The sequence below is a fragment of the Aotus nancymaae genome, unplaced genomic scaffold (assembly GCF_030222135.1).
Source record: "Aotus nancymaae isolate 86718 unplaced genomic scaffold, 86718_ANA_hifiasm-v0.15.2.pri h1tg000014l, whole genome shotgun sequence".
Classification (NCBI taxonomy): domain Eukaryota; kingdom Metazoa; phylum Chordata; class Mammalia; order Primates; family Aotidae; genus Aotus; species Aotus nancymaae.
The window spans coordinates 65,444,447-65,465,601 of record NW_026988425.1 but is presented as its reverse complement, the minus strand read 5'-3'; the positions used below and the strand labels follow the sequence as shown (position 1 = coordinate 65,465,601).

At 34.8% G+C, this 21,155-nt stretch overlaps 1 protein-coding gene across 3 annotated transcripts in view; it reads right to left on the bottom strand.

Annotated features, from left to right (window-relative positions):
- FCHO2 (FCH and mu domain containing endocytic adaptor 2) overlaps positions 1–21,155 on the bottom strand; it is a 126,901-nt gene that overhangs the window by 8,222 nt on the left and 97,524 nt on the right. For 2 of the 3 annotated variants that reach the window (XM_012462178.2, XM_064376043.1), the window contains 6 exons: positions 17,831–17,934; positions 12,684–12,813; positions 10,608–10,667; positions 6,817–6,928; positions 3,927–4,082; positions 3,114–3,246 (listed from right to left, as the gene is read on the bottom strand). In XM_012462178.2, the coding sequence (XP_012317601.1) occupies positions 3,114–3,246; positions 3,927–4,082; positions 6,817–6,928; positions 10,608–10,667; positions 12,684–12,813; positions 17,831–17,934 (695 nt within the window). The remainder of the gene's footprint in view (positions 1–3,113; positions 3,247–3,926; positions 4,083–6,816; positions 6,929–10,607; positions 10,668–12,683; positions 12,814–17,830; positions 17,935–21,155) is intronic. The other variant, XM_012462179.2, reaches the window with a different exon arrangement.

Here is a 21,155-nt window from a genome sequence, read left to right as displayed (position 1 = left end):
AAAGTTTCTTCATGAATTACAAGAATTCAGATTAAGAACACTGAGAAAAAAGGTCACTATACAGTACCACAAGCCTGGAATTAGAATACTTCCTACCTCAAATGTTTAACTTTAATCACATGACTCACAGTAAATGGTATAATTCCTTCAAATTCTTAAGCTCCTTGTCCAACAACTCCTTTTTAAGGACACCTACTCTGACTGCTGTTTAAATTTACACTGAAAATTGTATTTTCAATCTTCCTTACCTTAGTCTACACTTTTTCTTTTTTCCATATCATAACACAGAATTTTATTTTCTAACATAGAATGTTATTATTATTATTTTGAGGCAGGGTCCCAATCTGTTACCCAGGCTGGAATGCAGTGGCATGCTCAAGGCTCACTGCAGCCTCAACCTCCTGGGCTCAAGCAATCCTCCTGCCTCAGCCTCCCTACTAACTGGGACTACAGGCATGTGCCACCACACCTGGATAATTTTATATTTTTTTGTAGAGATAGAGTTTCTTTATATTGCTCAGACTGCTCTTGAACTCCTGGGCTCAAGCAATCCTCTTGCCTCGGCCTCTCAAAGTGCTGGGATTACAGGCAAGAGCTACCATGTCTAGCCCATAGAATATCACTTACCTTTACTGTCTCCCTGTCCTACTCCCAGCAATTACATGCACTGAATAATACCTAACTGTTGAATAAATGAACACCTGTAAGAAACTTTAAATCAATTTCAGTGGCAGCACTTTTTTACTCTTTAAGTATTTATTTTCTAGAAACATAGCCATTTTAATAACATTACCCTATTAAAAACTCAAACAATAGAGAAATATAAAGTAGGAAATTTATCCCTTGCAATTTTTGCTCCCACAGTTAGCATCCTGCCAGACTCTTTAGGCATATGCAAACATAGATCCATGTTATTCTTTTTAATGGCTATAGTAATTCATTTAATTTCTTCCTCTGCTGATGTGTATGTACTTAGGTGGTTCCTAAACAATGCTACAGCGAATATCCTTTGTGCCGTATCTTCACCCAATTGTGTATTTCTGAAGATTTCTTGAAGTGGAATTGTTGAATTAAAGGTTACATCTTACAACAATCTAACAGAATTGCCTTCTAAGAGGTTTTACTTGCACCCTATTAACACACCCTTCTTGATACTGGATAAAGCAATCTTTCATTTTTGTAAATCTGATGGGCTAAAACTGATACCTCATTGTTGTCTCAGTATTTACTGCTCTCATTACTATTGGCATGGAGCATCTTTCCATAGGTTATCTGTCTATTGAGTTATTCGCCTGTTACTTGCAAATTTATAAGGGCTCTTTAGGGTAAGCCCTTTGTCCATCTTATGTGTCATAAATACTTTTCCCTCAGATTAAATATTGATTGTGTTTAAGGGTTTAACCAAATATTTTATAGACACACACACATTTATTTGTCAAATATCTCATTCTCTTTTTACATGGCTTCTGGGTTTCACATCATACTTAGGTCTTCTGCACTTCAAGATTAAAATATGTTATAAATATTTATTACATATATACACACACAGAGAGATACACATATGGTTTTCCCCAGTATACTTGGGGGGTTGGTTCCAGGACCCCTGTATATATACAAATCTGTGCATATTCAAGTCCCGTAGTTAGTCCTGTGGAACCCACAAGTAGAAAAAGTTGGCCCTCTGTTTATACCTGGGTTTTGCATCCCACAATTACTGTATTTTCAATCAGTGTTTGGTTGAAAAGAATCCTCATATAAGTGGACCTGTTTAGATCCTTGTTTAAGTGTTAACTGTATCTTCACCCATGACTTTATTTTAGTACATTTATGGTTTTATTATTATTAAACGTTTGATACACACGGATTTTATTGTGACTAAAAGTATAAGTTAGGGATTCAGTTTAATTTTTTTCCCAAGTGTCTAGCTTGCTATCCTCAATATCATTTATTGAAAAATTCATCATGTGTATATTGCTTTGAAACGCTACTATGTCGTAAACAACTTTCCATTTATTCTTAGATCTATTTCTGGATACTCTATTTCATTCATCTGGCCATCTACTGCTGCATTAGTTCCAAACAATTTTAAATACTGTTGCCTTATAATAAGCTTTCCCATTAAAGCTAAAATATTACTCCACTTTACTGTTTAAAACATTTCTTGCCAGGAGCGGTGACTCAGGAGGCTAAGGCTGGAAGACTGCTTGAGCCCAGGAGTTTGAGGCTGCAGTGAGATATGATCATACTACTCTATCCTGAGCAAGAGAACGAGACCCCGTCGCTTTAAAACAAAAAATTCTTGACTTATTCTCCTAAGCTTTATTCTTCCAGAGAACTTGAAATGACTGTCAAGCCTCCAAATACAAACACATAACTCTACAGGGTTTCTGATCAGGATTACATTAAATGTATAAGTTAACTGAGAATTAGCTAAATTTTTACAACATGAATCTTCCCATATTCAAGTCAGTAGAGATTGTGTTATGTTTCTTCCTAATTGTTTTATTGTGAATATTTTTCTCTACTAGTTTTTCTAATTGGTTTTGAAAGTTATTAATTTTATATTAATTTCTGCCAACCACCTTATTAAATGCTCTTATGTCAAATAGTTCTTCAGTTGGTTCTCTTGATTCTTCCAGGAATATATCACCTGTAAGCAGTAATAATTTTGGTTCCACTTTCTCAGTATTTATTACTGCTTATTTTATTCTCTTACCTAACTGTACTGGCTAACATATCCAGAAAACTCTTATATATTAACAGGATCTACTAATGGGCATTAAGATACACTAATGGTTATCTATGCCATTCCTAACTTTAATTGATTACTTTGGGAGTTTCACTGTTAAGACTGATACTGCTGGTCTTTTAAGGTTAAGGACAAGTTTACGCATGTATATTTACACAGTATTTTAATCATGAATATATGGTGAATTTTACCAAACTGGTCAAAATCTCCACTGCCTTACAGATTTTCTAATTTCAAAACATTCCTGAATTTCTGGAAAAAAAAAAAACTCACTTGGCTATGACATACTTATTCATTTAATTATATGCTAGATTCCAATTGTTAATACATCAATTTAGAATGTTTGCAAGGACATGACACTCACCTGATACTTTAATACATCTACATTATAGTAAGAAGCAGCTGGATTTTGCTCTGACAGCTTCTTGAGGTAGACAGTAACAGCTTGCATGTTCATCCAAAAATCTTTTGTGTTGCAATCACATTGTGATGGATCACTACATGTATAACAAATATATTTATTATTTTATTTCACTTATTTTTATCTTTTGCCTCTGTGTAGTAATTTGGTGACCTGGGAAAAAAACTAGTAGAAATAAACCAAGAGGTAGGATGAAGGAAAATTAGATCAGGGGATGAAGAAGGAAACATAGTAGAAGCTTGCTTGAAAGATGAGATGGAGAGATAGAAAAGAATCTTAAAATAACTATTAGCACCACTGAAAACAAAATAAAAAGATAGCAGACGGGTCATTAATAAACATAAATAATTTTGGTACTGTTTTCAAATTGAATATTATTATTTCAAAGAAGAAGGGAAAAAAAAATTTTTTTGAGACAGGTTCTAGCTCTGTCACCCAGGCTGGAGTGCAATGACACAATCTCAGCTCACTGCAACCTCTGCCTCCCAGGCTCAAGCGATTCTCCCACCTCAGCCTACCAAGTAGCTGGGACTACAGGCATGCAACATCATGCCCAGCTAATTTTTGTACTTGTTTTTTTTGGTAGAGATGGGGTTTTGCCATGTTGCCCAGGCTGGTTTCAAACTCCTGAGCTCAAAGAGATCCACCTTCCTCAGCCTCCCAAAGTGTTGGGATTACAGCAGTAAGCCACTGTGCATGGCAGGAAAAAATTCTTAAAAAGATTATTTCAATCTTCAATACAAAAAGTACACAAACCTGAACACAAGCTGTGCATTTGGAAGAATCTGCTCTAGTCTGCTGATATTTTTCACCCTGAAGCACAACACAGCTGGAGTGGGATTGCTGGTGAAGACTTTAATAATTCCACTTGGAAATGACATTGTCATGTCACCAGTGATCTTCACAATACACCTAAAATGGGGATTTTTTTAGAAGTGTTTAAATAAAATGCTTTAATCTCCACTACACACACACACACACACACACACGTGTATATATATCCTTTATCATAATTACAACTTATCTTTTCAATTTAATTATTTAAAATTATGTACATGAAATGGTATATGCATCTAGCTAGCATCAACGTTTCCTGGAAATGCAAGCACTTTGAGAATGTTGCTTCACTCTTTTGTGATAACCATTCCCTGCCTGACCTGTGAGGATGTTGCTTTCCTTATAACACTATCCCTAGTTGTAGCTATTTTTCTCTTCCAAACCCCACAAAGCACTGGGCCTGGTGATGGCAGATGTCCCCCTTGCTCCTCATTGCTTCTTCCAATCCTCTATTCAACCGGGTTCCATTGGTAATCCTATCACATTCCCAAATCTATTAACTCTTTTTTTGGTCTTTTCATAGCTTCCCCTTTGATCTCTAACCTGCAATAGTCCTTCTGCCCACTCTTAGCTGATGATTGTGCTCTGAATTTTACTGAGGAAATAAAAAAACGACTTGCTCATACTCTCACTAGTAAATCTACCTAACTTTTTATCCGTATCTTCTGCCTTCCATACTGTTTCAACAGATAATCAATTTCTGCACCTCAAGCCAATCCCAGCAATTCTGCACTGGAACTCATTTCCTTTTTTTTTTTAAATATATTTTGTTGCACTTTAGGTTCTAGGGTACATGTGCCGAACATGCAGGATTGTTGCATAGGTACATACATGGCAATGTGGTTTGCTGCCTCCTCCCCCCATCACCTATATTTGCATTTTTCCCCATGTTATCCCTCCCCAACCTCCCTACCCCTCACTGTCCATCCCCTATTCCCCCCCAACAGATCCCAGTGTGTGATACTCCCCTCCCCGTGTCCATGTGTTCTCACTGTTCAACACCTGCCTATGAGTGAGAACATGTGGTGTTTGATTATCTGTTCTTATGTCAATTTGCTGGAACTCATTTCCTCTTATACACTGAAGGACTTCATTCATGTGATTGATCCCCTCTTTTTTCTGCAGGTCCAATTTTTTCTGTAAATACTGTTTCTTTCATTAGCACACATATATGCTGACATATACATCATATTCAAAAAAACACAAAAACAAAAATAAATAAAACCGTCCTTTGATATTACCACCTCACCCCTGCTACCATTCCATTTCTCTGCTCTCACTTAGAGCAAAACATCCTGAAATAACTGCATCTGTCCTTTCCAAATATAGTTGTCTAGACTACATCAGCTTCAGCTCCTGAACTCCCTCAAAGCACACTTTCATCTCCACTATGCCACCAAAATCTCTCTTGTGAATGTCACTAATGACTTTCCATATTGTCAACAGCCAATTTTTCTTGACCTGTCAAGCAGTATCAGATAGTTGCACATGTGCCATCAAGAAATGATTTATTCACTTAGTTTCTAGACACAGATCTCTTAGTCCTCTCCTTACCTCTCTTGCTGCTTGCTCTCTCAAATTCCTTTGTTAGATCATTCTCATCTTCCTGTTTTCTAAACACTGGAGGAAATCAAGACTTAGTTTTCAGATCTCTTTTCTATCTACTCCTTAAGGCCACTAACTTTGAGTATTATCTACAAACTAATTAATTATATTACCAAATATTTTATCTCTAGCCTAGACTTACTTCTTGAACTCCAGAATCATGTATCCAAGTATCAACTCAACATTTCCACTAAGATGGCTTAAACTTCAAACTTAGCATTTGAAGTTCAACCTCCAACAAATCTTGACAATTCCACTTTCAAAATATATTCAGAATCTCATTACTACTCATCACTTACTCTGCTAATACCGACATACAAGCCACCATCATCTCTCACCTGGACTTCTGTAATTAATCTCTAACTTTCTCTCTCCATCTATTCTGACTGCCCACTGCACCCCTCTGCCCCCAGTTTATTCTCCATAGAGCAACTGGAGTGCTCCTTTGAAAACATATGTAATTTCATCGTTCCTCTGCTAAAAGCCTCTACTGGTTTTCCATATTACTCAAAATAAATTCCAAATTCGTTATCATGGCCTACAATGCCTAACTTGGTCTCCTACCTCTCCGGATTCATCTTCAAGTACTCTCTCTCCTGTTTACTCCTACTCAGTGACACGGTTTTCCTTGCTGTTTCTTGAATATACCAAATATGCTTTTACTCTGGTATCTTACACTCACTAGTTCCCTCTTCCTGGAATACTCTTTCCTCAGATATCTGCATGTCTTGCTCCTCCATGCCTTTCAACTACCTGCTTAAATTAACCTTAAAAAAGTTTTCCCTGATCATTCTATCTAAAATAGTAGCCCTCTATCTAATATTATTCTCTAGCCTCTAACCCTGGTTTATTTTTCTTCATAGTGTGTATCCATACCCAATACATTTAGCTGTTTCTCTGATATTTAGTTTCCCTCACTATAATGCAAGCTCAGGAGATAACTCTTTTGTTTACTGAAGTATCCTTAGTGCACATATAACAGAGTCTGAGAAATAATAGGTGCTCAAGTATTTGATGAATGAATGTACATTGACTGCAATCGTCAAATGACTATATTAGATAGCAAAAAAGCAGGTAAATAAATAACAGAAAACTGTAATCTACACAGAATCGAAATGTAATTCTTAAAATTTACCACCAAGCCCCACCGCCTTCTCTACCCAACACATACATACACATACAAGTATATATTTTAAAAACTTACTTGGTGGGATCTGCTCCTTTAAAGTAGGCATTAACAGATTCTGTAAGGGCGACTGCTACAGGCAAGGTGTCCTGATTTCCAAGGCTGACAGGGCTGGGACCCCGTGACACACCTAGAATATACACAATTAATTTGTTAAATCCTTCAGAAAGACATAAATATGAAGACAGTTAGATTCATATTGTTAGGTTATCACAAATGACCCTACTACTGGTTTCAATGATGTCTCATGTATAAATCTGGAGGCTAAGAAATATAGCATAAAACAAACTGGAGCATAATACAAAGGACAAAAAAAACCCAGGAAGATATGTCACACAACACTTCTTTTAAATGGAAAGACAGAATGGTTAAACAATGTCAGAATAAAAAAGCCCCTGACTTAAAAAGCTAAAATTACAAAAATATGGCTTCAAAAATATTCAAATACCAAAGTCTTCCAGATTCTATCAATCATTCTTCAGGGCATAACTGAAGGCCAATTTAGGATTTTTGTATTTATTTCTATCTAAGTAGTAATGTTTCTTACACTACTCATTATCATTATAATTCTTGTTAACCTCCTCTTTGTCTGGTGTTTATACTGTATTCCCACATTACTTTGTCTCAATAAATATTTGACTAATAACACTACTTAAAGAAAGATCAGTGTCTATGGAGCAAAATTAAAATGTAAACAAATTTATGCAAGTGTTCAGGTTTTTATTGTTTTAAATTTAACCTAAATAAAGTATACCCTCAAAATAGTGCATTCCCTTTGTTTTTCTTCACAAACACACTCTTCTTACTACTGTGTGCCTTACCACTACTGCTACTGACTTTCCAAAGTGGGGGCATTTCACTTAATATATATAATGCAGTTTTACAAAAATATATGAGTTTGTTATAATTATTCATACTTAGTGAAATAAAAAAATGAATAACCTAGGTCAAGACTTATCTCTGAAATTTGAATATATGCTTTTCTTATATAAATATTACACAATGTTAACAGGTATCAGACATTCTTATTTCAGATGCAACTCCTATAGTGAAACACTGAGTTACTTCTGAGATACCTTAAATATTAATTCTGATAAAAAATCAGTACTGGCTTTCTCCACCTCACAACTAAATCTGAGGTGCTACAAATAGTGAAAAAAGATACTGTTAGCTTGGTACTCTAGATTTTGAAGGAATTTTTATTTAGAAGGTTCTTCACAGTTAAAAAGTTATTTACGAAATCACAACAGCTACTATTTATTAACCACTAATATGTGCGAGGCACTTTGCCCGGGGGACATGAAAAAAAAATGGTGTCTTTTTGAAGCACAAGTACCAGCTTTGCAAAGCAGAAGCAAAACAAACAAAAAATGTGAGGGATAGGCTGGAGTGATGAAAAGACAACAAGATGAGGCTGGAAAAGTGCTCACGATCCAGATTAGGGTGTGAGAGACCTTTAATTTTGTCCTTTTGTCACTAAAAACCATTGATAATGTTTGAGAGAAACGTTATTAGGTTTTTATTTAGTAAGATCTCTCTGAACACAGAGTAAATCCTAGATTGAAGGGAAAAATGACTACTGGCAGGGAATCAAGTCTGGATCAGGTGAGAGTGGTTAGGTGAAAGCTAGAGTCCTGATCAAGCGTCACTAGTTTTGAGATGTGAGAAAATATCAAGTGAAAAAAGGCATATTAAGTACAAATTTACTGATTATAACTATAAAAATATATGTGTGTACACTGGAAAATTTCACTGTAAATCTAACTTAGTTCAATCCACTTTTTTCCCTAATATATTGTTCTAAATAAGAGGGTCATCAGAAATTCAGGAAAATGTATTTTCTGAAAAAGACAAAGGCTATAACAATCTTTTCTCTCCAATTTTGTAACTGTGGTAAAATAAACATAACACAAAATTTGCCATCTTAATCATTTTTAAGCATACAGTTCACCAGTATGAAATCTATTCTTAACATTTGCAACAACCACTATCATCCATCTCCATAACTCTCTTCATCTTATAAAACAGAAACCCTATACCCATGAAACAATAACCCCCACCAGTTTCCCCAGCCCCTGGCAATCACCATGCTACTTGCTGTCCCTGTAAGTTTGACTACTCTAAGTACCTCATATAAGTGGAAGCATACAGTACTTAACACAGTATCTTCAAGGTTCATAGCATGCTAGAATTTCCTTCCCTTTTAAGGCTGAATCATATTCTATTGTATGCAAATACCACGTTTTGCTCACCCATTCAAGCAACAATGGACACAGGTTGTTTCTACCTTTGCTACTGTCAATAGTGCTGCTATAAACATGAGTGTATAACTATCTCTTTGAGGTTCTGCTTTCAATTCTTTTGGGTATATACCCAGAAGTAGAAGTGCTGGTCTTATGGAAATTCCATTTTAAATTTTCTGAGGAACAGCCATACTGTTTTCCACAGCAGCTGTACTATTTTATATTCTCACCAACAATGCATAAGCATTCTAGTTTCTCCACATCCTCACCAACATTGTTATTGTAATACTCTTTTTTTAATTAAAGAAAATTATATTCTCTTAAATATGAAATTAATATATTCCCTGGCCAGGTGTACTGGCTCACACCTGTAATTCCAGTACTTTGGGAGGCTCAGGTGGGAAGACTACTTGAACCCAGGAGTTTGAGCTTATAGTGAACTATGATCACATCCCTGAATTTCAGCCTGGACAATGGAGTGAGACCCTATCTCATTAAAAGAAAAGAAAGTCTCTTGAGTAACTCACACAAACGAATATTTATATAAAGCCAATGGTAATATTAATGTCTACTACTGCTTTGACATGAAAAATTAAAGAAACCTGCATAAATATTATTTTCAATGATCTAATCTGGGCACATAACACGAGAATTCTTGAAATAGCTTCCCTGTAAATTACTACACTATTACTGAAACATTGGCAAGTAGAGGAAAGTATTGGAAAGTTGAAGAAAAACCCCACTTAACATTTGGCATATTCCTTTTTGTATTTTCTATTTTTGTTTCTCTTTCAAGATCATTTAGCACATGGATACTTCAAAAAAATGATTAGGAAATACGTACTTAAATAGTCTTTTAAAAAGTCTAAATGTATACTATATTATTCCAAAGAATTTCTTAGAAATAAAAATTTGTTTTCTTAATAAGGATAAGGATAGATTGTGGTTTCTAATTTTGGTTTAATTACATATTACATAATGTATGTTACATATTTAGACAATTTTATGTTTTGAAAATGTAGAGAGCTTATGACCTTGAAGTACGTAACAGGTACAGGGTACCTTCTTACAATAATCAATGGATATTTATGTAGAATTCCTTTCCACTCAGAAATAAAACAGAGACTCACTCCCTACTATCTCCTATCTCCATGCTTCTAACTTCATCTGTATCGTTTTCGTATATGATAGCCTTTGCTCTACTAATTTAGGTAATACAGCTGTTTTTTTTTAACTGATATATTCTTTTTACTTCTTTTTGGACCACTTCTTATCTGATTTTGATAGTTTTAAAATTAAGATTTATTAATATTTCTTAAAGCTGAGTTGAGGAAAGCAGAGAAGAAAATGCAAAAATTCTGTGTTTTTATAGTTGGGGATTTGATATAATGGATCCTGTACAGCAATCTGATGGAATTAGCACAAAACTGAAATAGTTAATCTTAGCATAATTCTTGATTTCTGAGACACCATACACTTCTGGAAAAGGAAAAGTTAGGTAACAAAATATTTTAGATACACTTAAGGATCATTAGTCAACACATACATTTGCTTCTGATACAATACCTGGTGACGTCTCACAGTGCTTTTCAATTTCAGAGAGTGTCCCAATCAAATTATCATCTTCTATTGTATTTAAATAAAACAAAATAATGCAGAAAAAGAAAACATTTTCAAGAAACAAGAAGAATCAGAAACTTAAATCTAAACAGTGTTGAATAATCATGGCAAAGAAAGTGAACTTTTTAGGCAGATTTAAAAAATCTTTGTTGTACAAAATTCACATACAACCTGCCTTGCCTATATTATCACTGTCACCTGCTTTTGGTTGTCCTATTGCCAGCACTGGGTTAAACCATAAACAAATATGTGCCAATTCAATAGAAATTAAAGTTTCCATCACAAACAAACAAAAAACCTGCTGAACAATCTAAAGATAATGAAAAAAAGAAAAAACCACTAAAGCTAAAATAAGGTTACCCAGACCACCTGCCTGATTTCTGGTGGGTCCCAATTAGGTTTTTTAGGACTAACGTTAGATTCTTTGGGAAAAAATTAAAAGATGGAGAAAATGCTATGTTCACAAAGGTACTAAGATGGTGACATCATGTTTAGACATTTAGACATCAAACCATTTTATATTTCATTCTAGCCTATATTACTTATCCTCTTTTTACAATGGCCACACACAAGATGCATTTCTCCTATGTGAGCCTCAACAAATTAAAGTGGAATTAAGTCAGCTTAATTGGGGCTGTGGTTATCAAACTCAGTTGATATTAAAATTAGTGTCACCTGTAAGGCCTGTTAAACGATTGCTAGTTCCACTCCCAGGGTTTCTGATTTTAAAAATCTACATTCCTAAGAAGTACCCAGGTGATGCAGATGCTGCAGGCAGCTCCAAGGACCTCACTTTGACCATTACTGAGTTAGTGCTCAGTTAGTGCAAATCAGTGATTTGCATTATCAAGAATAAACCCATCACTACCTAAAACCAGTTGCAATAAGTACAATTATAATTTTGATGAGAAGCTGTCGCTCCTGCAACACAGTTGCTTTGTCTAAGTGGCTTTGTGCTTTATTATCCTAACGATGGGTGAGAAAGGTACTAAGAATTTGTAGGAAAAACTGAGAAGTGATGATAAAAAACTTTTGAGCAAAGTCTAGATGTAATAAAATACTGAATTTGTTTGGTGAGGTTTAGGTTCATACAGCTATGCCTAAGACAGGGATCCTCAACCCCCAGGTTAGTACCCAGTCGCACAGAAGGAGGTGAATGTCATCTGTATTTACAGTGCTCCCCCGCCATCACTTGAATTACAGCCTGAGCTCTGCCTCCAGTGAGATCAGCAGCGGCATTAGATTCTCATAGCAGTGAGAAATCTATTGTGAACTGCACATGTGTGGGATCTAGTTTGCACACTCCATATGAAAATCTAATGCCTGATGATTTGTCATTGTCTCCCATCACCCCCAGATGGGACTGTCTAGTTGTAGGACAAGCTCAGGGCTCCCACTGATTCTACATTATAGTGAGCTATATAATTATTTCATGATGTATTACAATGTAATAATAATAGAAATAAAGTGCACAATAAATGTAATGCATTGAATCATCCTGAAATCATCCCCCTTGACCCCAGTCCATGGAAAAATTGTCTTCCACAAAACCAGTCACTGGTGCCATCAAAGGTTGAGGGCCACTTACCCTAAGAGCTATTTTTAAGTCTTGAAATTCTTGTAGAAAAATATAATTCACTGCAAGCACAAAACTGTTTTCATTCAATCATTTTCAAAACACTGTTGTTTTTAAAACATAAACTTTCTAGAAATGCAACTATCAGTTCACAGTAGGAAGAATTGCATTTCGTTTTGCCTTCAACTATTTATATTGATCGGCAGTTCATAAATTTGACTCATTCTTAACAGTGCTAACCACAGTTAAAATTCTTTTATCCGGACAACATAGACTGTCAACAGAAAAGCAAAGCATGGACAGTTTAACAAACTCCAGGTGTGTTTCCAGAAAAACAGAATTTCTAATGTTAAATTCTTCATTAGCCCATTAAAAAATATATACATATTTAGCATACATATACTTTGTATGCTACATTTCACATGTAACTGATGATAACCACTTACCTACTGTTGGAGTATTGGCAGCACTCAACGAAGCAGATGATGAGATAGAAGAAGAACTTTCTGCCCGGGCTAATGGTGCAGCAGGAGGTGGGCTGGTGTTGGAAGTTACAGGTGGGCTGAATGGCCTGGGCTTAAAAACAAAAAGTTATTTATCAAAATGTTAAAACAATACCCCTCTTGTTACAGAAGATTTTTAAGTATCAGGTAAATTTAACATATCAAACCAAATTTACTGTGTGCGTTTCTTGTAACTTAGTATCAGAGATGCCATACATCAAAGCATTTTTAAGAACATATCAAAGTCTGAAAAGGTTATTTTTAAATAATGCTGTAAAATGGGTCTTTGTGCATAAAAATTTTTCTGTATTTAAAAAGGTATGCTTAAGATAGAGTCTCAGAAATTAAATTAGTTTAAACAGTATAAACGTTCTTCTTCCCAAACTGCTTCCCAAAAGGCTTATTCACTTTACCTGACTATAAATAGAGAAAATTTCTCTACACCCTTGCCAGCAATAAATGGATGAGTCACAGAAGTAGAAAAAAAATGATTAAAAATTTCTTATAGCTAATTTGGAAAATAAAACCTTCACTTTTATGAATGGGTTGATGTAATTTTAGGAGGTTTTAGTATTATCTGAGCTTTCACTAACCCTTTGCCTTATTTTCTTGCAAATATTTTCCTCCTTAAATATTGCTTGTCATTTACACTTTTGGCGTTTACAAATCTGTTCACATTTTCCTCAGTACTTCCTTGTAGTGCTTCCTCATTGAGAAAACTCACTCCATACAAAGGTTTGAGACTCAATTCTGTTGTCTTCCCAATTTTCTAATGAAACATAAAACAAATATGAAAAATATAACTCCAATTCATTTATCTTTTACTTTGGTGAATGGATTTTTTTTCCTTCCAAATTCCTAACTATACCAATAAATCATTAGCAACACTTCCTGAGGTGTTTTGCTTTCTTAAAAAATAGGCATATTTGTCTTAATTTAAAAAAAAAAAAACTTTTTTCTGCTTATAAAAGTATCAGGCAAGTAGATATTTATTTAGTTGCCTACTATGTCCCTGGATTAGGTACTAGATACAAAGCAGTGAACAAGAAAGACAACTGTCCTCAGTTATTTGAGGAACATGAAAAACAAAAGGCAAAAACAAAACCCTACTTGCATTCATACGCTAGTCAACTCTTCACTGCAGGAATATAAATTTACAGATATACATTTTAATAAAACTATCATTTTATTGCAAAAAGTGTTTTACAATTTGTAACCCACCCATTTAACCATTTTTTCCAGAGTACAGCTTTTTGATGACTCATTATGAAAAAATTCAGCAGGACGCTAACAATACAGCTGTGTGTATATGCAGACCAAGGTGGTGCAGGACATCAGGTTGAAAAGATACTGATCAACAGCTATTCTGAAACTCACAAGCCTGGAAAAAGTCTTGAAATCAACTACTGTGGGATATTTCTCCTATGGCAACATAACCTCAAGGCCAATATAAGGTGACTGCATTTTATATTTCTTTTAGGAAAAGGCAAAACAGCTCTTTTCTCAAGTGGTTTTCTCTAATTTTAGAATTATGCTATCTACTACAGAGGCCAATAGCACTTGAAATGTGACTAGCCCAAACTGAGATGCGCTACAAGTGTAACATACAGAGCAAATTTTGAAGACATAGCATACACATAAAAGGAATGTAAAATTCTCATTAATTTTTATGTTGAATATGTGTTAAAATAGTATTTTTTTATATAGCAGATAAAATATATTACAATGAATTTCATTGTTTTTCTATGTGGCTACAGATAAAATATATTACAATGAATTTCATTGTTTTTCTATGTGGCTACTAGAAAATTTTAAATTATATGTTGTTTATATTCTATTCTATTGGACAGTATTGCTTTAAAACAATGTTTCTCAAACGTTAGCATGCATCAGAATCACATGGAGGGCTCATTAATGATACACAATTGCTGGGCCCCTCCCTTGAATTTCGGACTTGCCTAGTGTGGAGCCAGAGACACTATTTCTACTAAGTTCCCTGGTGATGCTAATGATTTAGTAAAAAATTTTAAAATCTAATCTGGTACTGCACTTTGGGTGCCACTGCTCTGAAAAATGAATGGTTCTTCCAGTGACTAGGGAGGATGTGGTTATAAACTCCTTTGAGTGTCTGGTGAAAGCTATGAGCTCTCTCTCTCCAGAAAAATGCACATAGAAGCATAAAAAAGACACTCCAAGGTATAGCTGGAGAAAATGCAAATCAACATAACCTCTCTGGTGGGCAATACAAAAATAATTATCAAGAGTCTTAAAAATGCACATACAGTTTAGTTCATAAATTGCATTTTTAAAATTTTTTATTAAAAAATGAAGGCTAAAAAACCATAAGGACAGTTATTAAGACATAGTTTATAGTAACAGAAACATGGAACTAAATGTTAAATAAATTTCTTCAAACTTTTAGAAATTTAATTCTGACAAAAGTGTAGAAGACCGAGCACTCATACATTGAAATACTCTACAACCACTTAAAATGGTGCTTCCTGAAGCTCAGAGGGTGGTTTCTATAATCTCTCAAGGATGGGGAAAGGGTGGTGTATGATGACAAGGGGGTGATGTGAAGGATTCAACCATGAGTCCCACTTTATTTTAATATATTAATACTTACAATTTAAAGTTATTTGGCAAAAGATTCTATCACTTTAAAGAAGCTTGAAAACTATGAAATAAGAATAATTCATTCAGCAACATGGATGGAACTGGAGGCCATTATCCTGAGTGAAATAACTCAGAAACAGAAAGTCAAATACCTCATGTTCTCACTTATAATTAAACAAAGGTTACACATGGACATACAGAGTACAGTAACAGACAGTGGAGACTATAAAAGGTGGGAAGATGGGAGAATGGTAAAGGTAGAAACATTACCTATTGGTTATAATATTCACTACTCAGTTGATGAGTATACTAAAAGCCCAGATTCTACTACTATGCAATATATGCATGTAAGAAATCTGTACTTGAACCCCCTAATTCTATAAATAAAATTATAATCAAAGAACAATTCATGATATAGAAAGATTATTTTCAAGTGGAAAACAAATTAGAAATGCAAAGTATGACTTTTTATTTAAAAATATGCCTATACCATTAATAATTTTTTGAGCAACCATTTGCACTCAACAATGTTCTAAGTGTTTTATACGTATTAACTCATTTTAAGTCTCACAGTCTAACATCACATAATAACACATATTTTATCCATGAGACAACCAAAACTCTGATTAAATAACTGCTTAATGTTGCTCAGCTAATATGTGGCTAATAAGCTTGTACTTTCAGCTATATTTATTGCCTCTGGATAAACACTTATGCATTCCAAAAACTGTTTAACAGTGGTTATCTTTGGGTGGTGAAATATAGAGGAAATTTTAAATTTCCTTTCTCTGCTTTCTGTGTTTTCCAGATTTTACAACACGATCATATACTGTTTTTACAATCACGAAAAAAGTCAACTTATTAAAATGTACTTAAAGTTCTAGTCATAACTTGATTTTAAAAAGAGAAAAAAGTATTTTAAAATGTACTAATTTTTTTTTTTGAGACAGAGTTTCGCTCTTGCTGCCCAGGCTGGATTGCAATGGCGTGATCTTGGCTCACCACAACCTCTGCCTCCTGGGTAGCTGGGATTACAGGCATGTGCCACCACGTCTGGCTAATTTTGTATTTTTAGTAGAGACAGGGTTTCTCCATGTTGGTCAGGCTGGTCTTGAACTCCCAACCTCAAGTGATCTACCCACCTCGGTCTCCCAAAATGCTGGGATTATAGGCGTGAGCCACCACGCCCGACCAAAATGAAGTAATTTCTATATTACTTAAATAATAACCTTCTCCTTGGGACCTTGTACTTAGTCTTTCATTTCACTTCCACTAAGTCTGTTCACTCAGAAAAGAAAGATGTCATCATTTCAATACTTGGTGCTCGAGCTTTTGAATATATTCACTGAACTTAAAACTGTGTACCATCCAACAGGCATCATGCAAAGTACTGAGTATATGAGGTTGACTAAGGCATAGTCCAGTAAGGATAACACATCCACAGAAAGTACATACAAGGTGATCTGTGAACTAACATAAATATAAGCAGAGAATCTGGGTATAAGGAAAAGAAGTGAAGGAATGATCAAAGAGGGCTTTCTCTAGGTGGTGATATTTAGCTAGGTCTTAAAGAGGTCAATTTGTTACACAGAAAACTGAGGGGCATTTCAGATACAGAGAGCATAGGAAGAAGACATGGACATGTGAAAGAGCATAATGTATTTGAGGAACACCGAAAAGTTTTAAGGGGCTGGAACCTAGGTCGAAAAGGGGAGAAAGATGGACAGTTAGTCTGGTAATGCAGGTTGTTGAGGAAGCTTTATAAAGACTCTTGTATATTCAGCTAAAACATTCAGTCATACAGACAGAAACCACTGGAAATGTGTATCAAGGGAAAAATTTTAAACTGGACTTAGAAAATTAATTCTGGTCATTAAACTGGCAATCAGTGTAGAATAAGAAGCAAAGCAAACCAAATCAAAGGCAAGTGGACTGGTTTGGGAGAACCTCACTGAATAGAGCCTATAGATTTTCTCTATCTGATGACTTTTTAAAACCAATGCTTTCCCATCCATGCATGTACTTTTTATAAGTCAATTGGATGAAGTGGACTCCAGTTTCCTTATGTATACAATTTTAAATGCTGAGCTAGTTGCCTTCCATGATCCTCCTTAGAGTATACTTTTAAGGTCTAGGAACAAGCCACCACTTATTTCCTTAACATTTGACTTTAAGTAGAATTATATGAAAACTGCTTCTTTATTGTGAGACAATGGATACTGAACGGTATTTTTATAATGTGCTAACTTTCTCAGGAAATCTCTTTCCTCCTGGACAATGTCCTGTTTCATAGGTATGATCACTGAGGTAATATGGAAGAGTAAAGAAAGCATTAGTTGGGGAAATTTTTCTATAGTATGAGGACATGGGTAGAAAACCTCAAGCAATTAACTGTAAAAGGGCATACAGAAAAAGATAATTTGCACCTTAAATTAAAACAGTTACACAATTTAAAAAAAAACCTGAGTACATACTATTTCATTAATCCCACTGAGTTTGCCTGAAGTAAGCTTTGGTCTGGAAGCAGGCCTCGGAGGTGGGACAATGGTGCCTACAGAAAGAGGAGTTGTGGGCCTGGCTGGTTGAGGGGAAAAAGAGAATGTGAAGAAAATCATTAGTATGTAGCAATCCTTACATAAAAACATTCTATTATAGAGAAACTGTTAAGCTCATTTTTCAGAAGGCTCATTTTTTAGATGTAATTATTGATGTTTATTGAAATATTGGGAATCTATCAAATATGCTTTTTTGAAGTAACCAGTAATATTCCTGAAAAAAAGTTAATCTTTCAATAAAACTGATACAAATTTTATTCCTGTTTCAATTATTTATACATATAAAAATTAAATCTGATACATTAGCTGATGAGAACAAATCAATTTAAGGTCAAAGGTCATTTGTTTATTTTACAGATAGTAATTAAAGAGCTGTACCTCCAGAATAATATTATAAACTATAAATAAAATACTTACCTTAATTAAACTTGTTAATTTGACTTTTAAGTTGAACCACATTGTAACGTTTTTGGGGGTAACATTATTTGGGATAATTAGATATTCTATTAGTTTGCTAAAAAAAAAATTCCCCGAATCACTACAATTTTGGTAAGTGTTCAAAATAATATCTTCACTTTTCCTAAGTCCTATACAAATTTAGTGTTGAGTTTTTCAATGTTATTTGCTAATTTTACAAATCAGAAATAACAGTATTCTTAGTCTCATCACAATGTAAATTTACTGGATAAAAGTCAAGTATACATCATCAAAAGTCACAAATGTATAAGCATAATCAAAACAAGAGTAAAAAAAGGGAAGTATATAGGTTTAAACCCTCTTTAAAATCATGTTTAATCATCATTAATAAATTAAATGATTTTCAAAGCCCTTTGGTTCACACTAAAATGTGAGCTATAATTCATAGACTGAAAAATATGAGAAGAAATATATTCAGCATGTTTTCAAAGTTTAGAGGTGTATAAAATTAAAAATATGTAAATGGGCCTAAGTATACACATGTGGAAATAAATTGCAAAGCTGAAGGCCTTTAATCATCAATGGAGGAATCAATCAATGCATGAAAGGGAGGTGCACAGAGGTGGTAGAAGAGACCTCAAGAAACAGGTAGTCACACAGGATTGAAAGTACATGCATGGGAGGTATGGAATCACTTAGAATACTATAATAAGAGATAAAAGATGCAAGTGCTATTCAGGTTGCTTAAGGAAAACAAAAAAGCTGATAAATCAAGCTTAGATTCTGAGGCCACTGTCTTTTTCCAGTCAGTATCAGTTCTTTCATGCTGCACTCACACTTGAAGCTGTACACTGGAAGAAATGTGCACCAAAAATCTGAGGCCTATAACACTTTCCTTTGTATGACATATCTACATTATCAATGAAACTAGCACTAGCCTATGTTATTTCAAGCTTGTGAGAGAGTTTACACAGCAGAGGCATTTATTATTGATCAAGTGGTCTGTCCAAATGGAATTTACATTGACTCGAACCAAGCCTGGTATAAGTATTAAGTTCAGCTTAGAATTTGCTTTTTGAGGAAAGCTAATAACAATACTTATAAACACCACTGTTTACAAATCAATCTATATTATATCTGCATATGTCTATCAGGCACTGCTTCTAGAAGCCTCTGAAGGAGATAACTGCAATTGTTTACGTTCTCAACTGTCCTGTGTTTTATTTTTTACTGGTGGTGGGGTGGAGTTCACTGCTACAAATTTCTATTAGAAACAGTGTTTCAAGAAATATGAATTGGCCTGTTATGTATCAAAAAACATAGGTGATAAGGGCTATTCTACATCTGCCCTCAGACATTAACTAACTCAAATATACAAAGCATGCTTGTCATACCATTCTGTATCTGAACAAAAGTGGAAACTAATCTAGAATCTAGAAGCAAAAATGATGATGTAGAAGAGATAGCAGCAGCATTGTTAGCTGCTTCTGTAGGTAAATTTTCAAAACATGTAATATTACGGCAAAGGTCACTGTGATCCTCAGACATGCAGCTGATGGAAGACATCCCAACCAAAGCATTAGGGAGCCCGTAAGTATTTTCAGCTTACAGTGCAATCTCTGGAATGCCTTCTGAGCATGACTGGAGTTACTAATTCTAACAAGTTCATCAGTAAAGAAAATCCACTGACTTTGCAGCCATGAAGCAAAAGGAAACTTAGATCTGTGCTCTCTGGTGATGCTGTTAGAGCAGAATAAAATAGAGATTTAGGGGAAAAAAATCTGGTGATGGACATTCTGGGCTCAGAATCTGACTAGGTTTCAAGTAAATTTTCAATTATCATACACTCAAGTAAATCAGTGAGAAAGGAAGTGAAGTTCCTACTCTGCTCAAGGTCAGATGAATAAGAAGAAAACAACAAAAAACTAGAAGCAACAGGAAAATTCTATATATAATCCATATAGCCAAATAGTTCTGTTTTAATTATCTGAAACTAGAAAATTTAAATAATACATGGAAGAAGAGCATTAAATTCAAACTTTATATTAACAAAGGAAAACAAGTATGTACATTAGAAACTTAAAATGCTGAAGGTCCAAAATTATATAAAGTCAGAGTTATTCCTGTTTTCCTAGAGGAGCAAAGGTAACTATTTACAGTCAATACAAGATCTAAAAAGATTTGACAAGGTGGCAAAGCAACAGTGCTGTGTATGTGTGGTACTCAACAAAGTCTGTCCAGTGATAAAACTGCCCCAGGAAGTACATCGGACTAAATCAGTGTTTGAGTTAATATTTAAAAACAGCCCAGGCTGGGTACGGTGGCTCATGCCTGTAATACCATTACTTTGGGAAGCCAAGGCAGGCAGATCACGAGGTCAGGAGTTCAAGACCAGCCTAGCCAACATGATGAAACCCTGTCTCTACTAAAAACACAAAAATTAGCCGGGCAAGGTGGCACGGCTAATTTGTAATCCCAGCTACTCGGGAGCCTGAGGCAAGAGAACTGCTTGAAACTGGGAGGCGGAAGTTGCAGAGGGCAGAGATTGTGCCATTGCACTCCAACCTGGGTGACAAAGCCAGACTCCATTTTAAAAACAAAAAGGAAAAAAAAACCAGCCCAATTATTTTTCAAAAAATAATTTTAAAGTCGTTTTTTTTTGTTTTTTTGTTGCAGAGCACAAGAGTTCAATTAATCCATGGGTAGACAAAATAGTCTACACTGGTACTTACCAAAGGGGAGGTAGCTGTAAGATATTCATGTTAAATTTTTTAAAATACATATATCAATGCTTCTATATATTCATATCTGACATAAACATGAATAC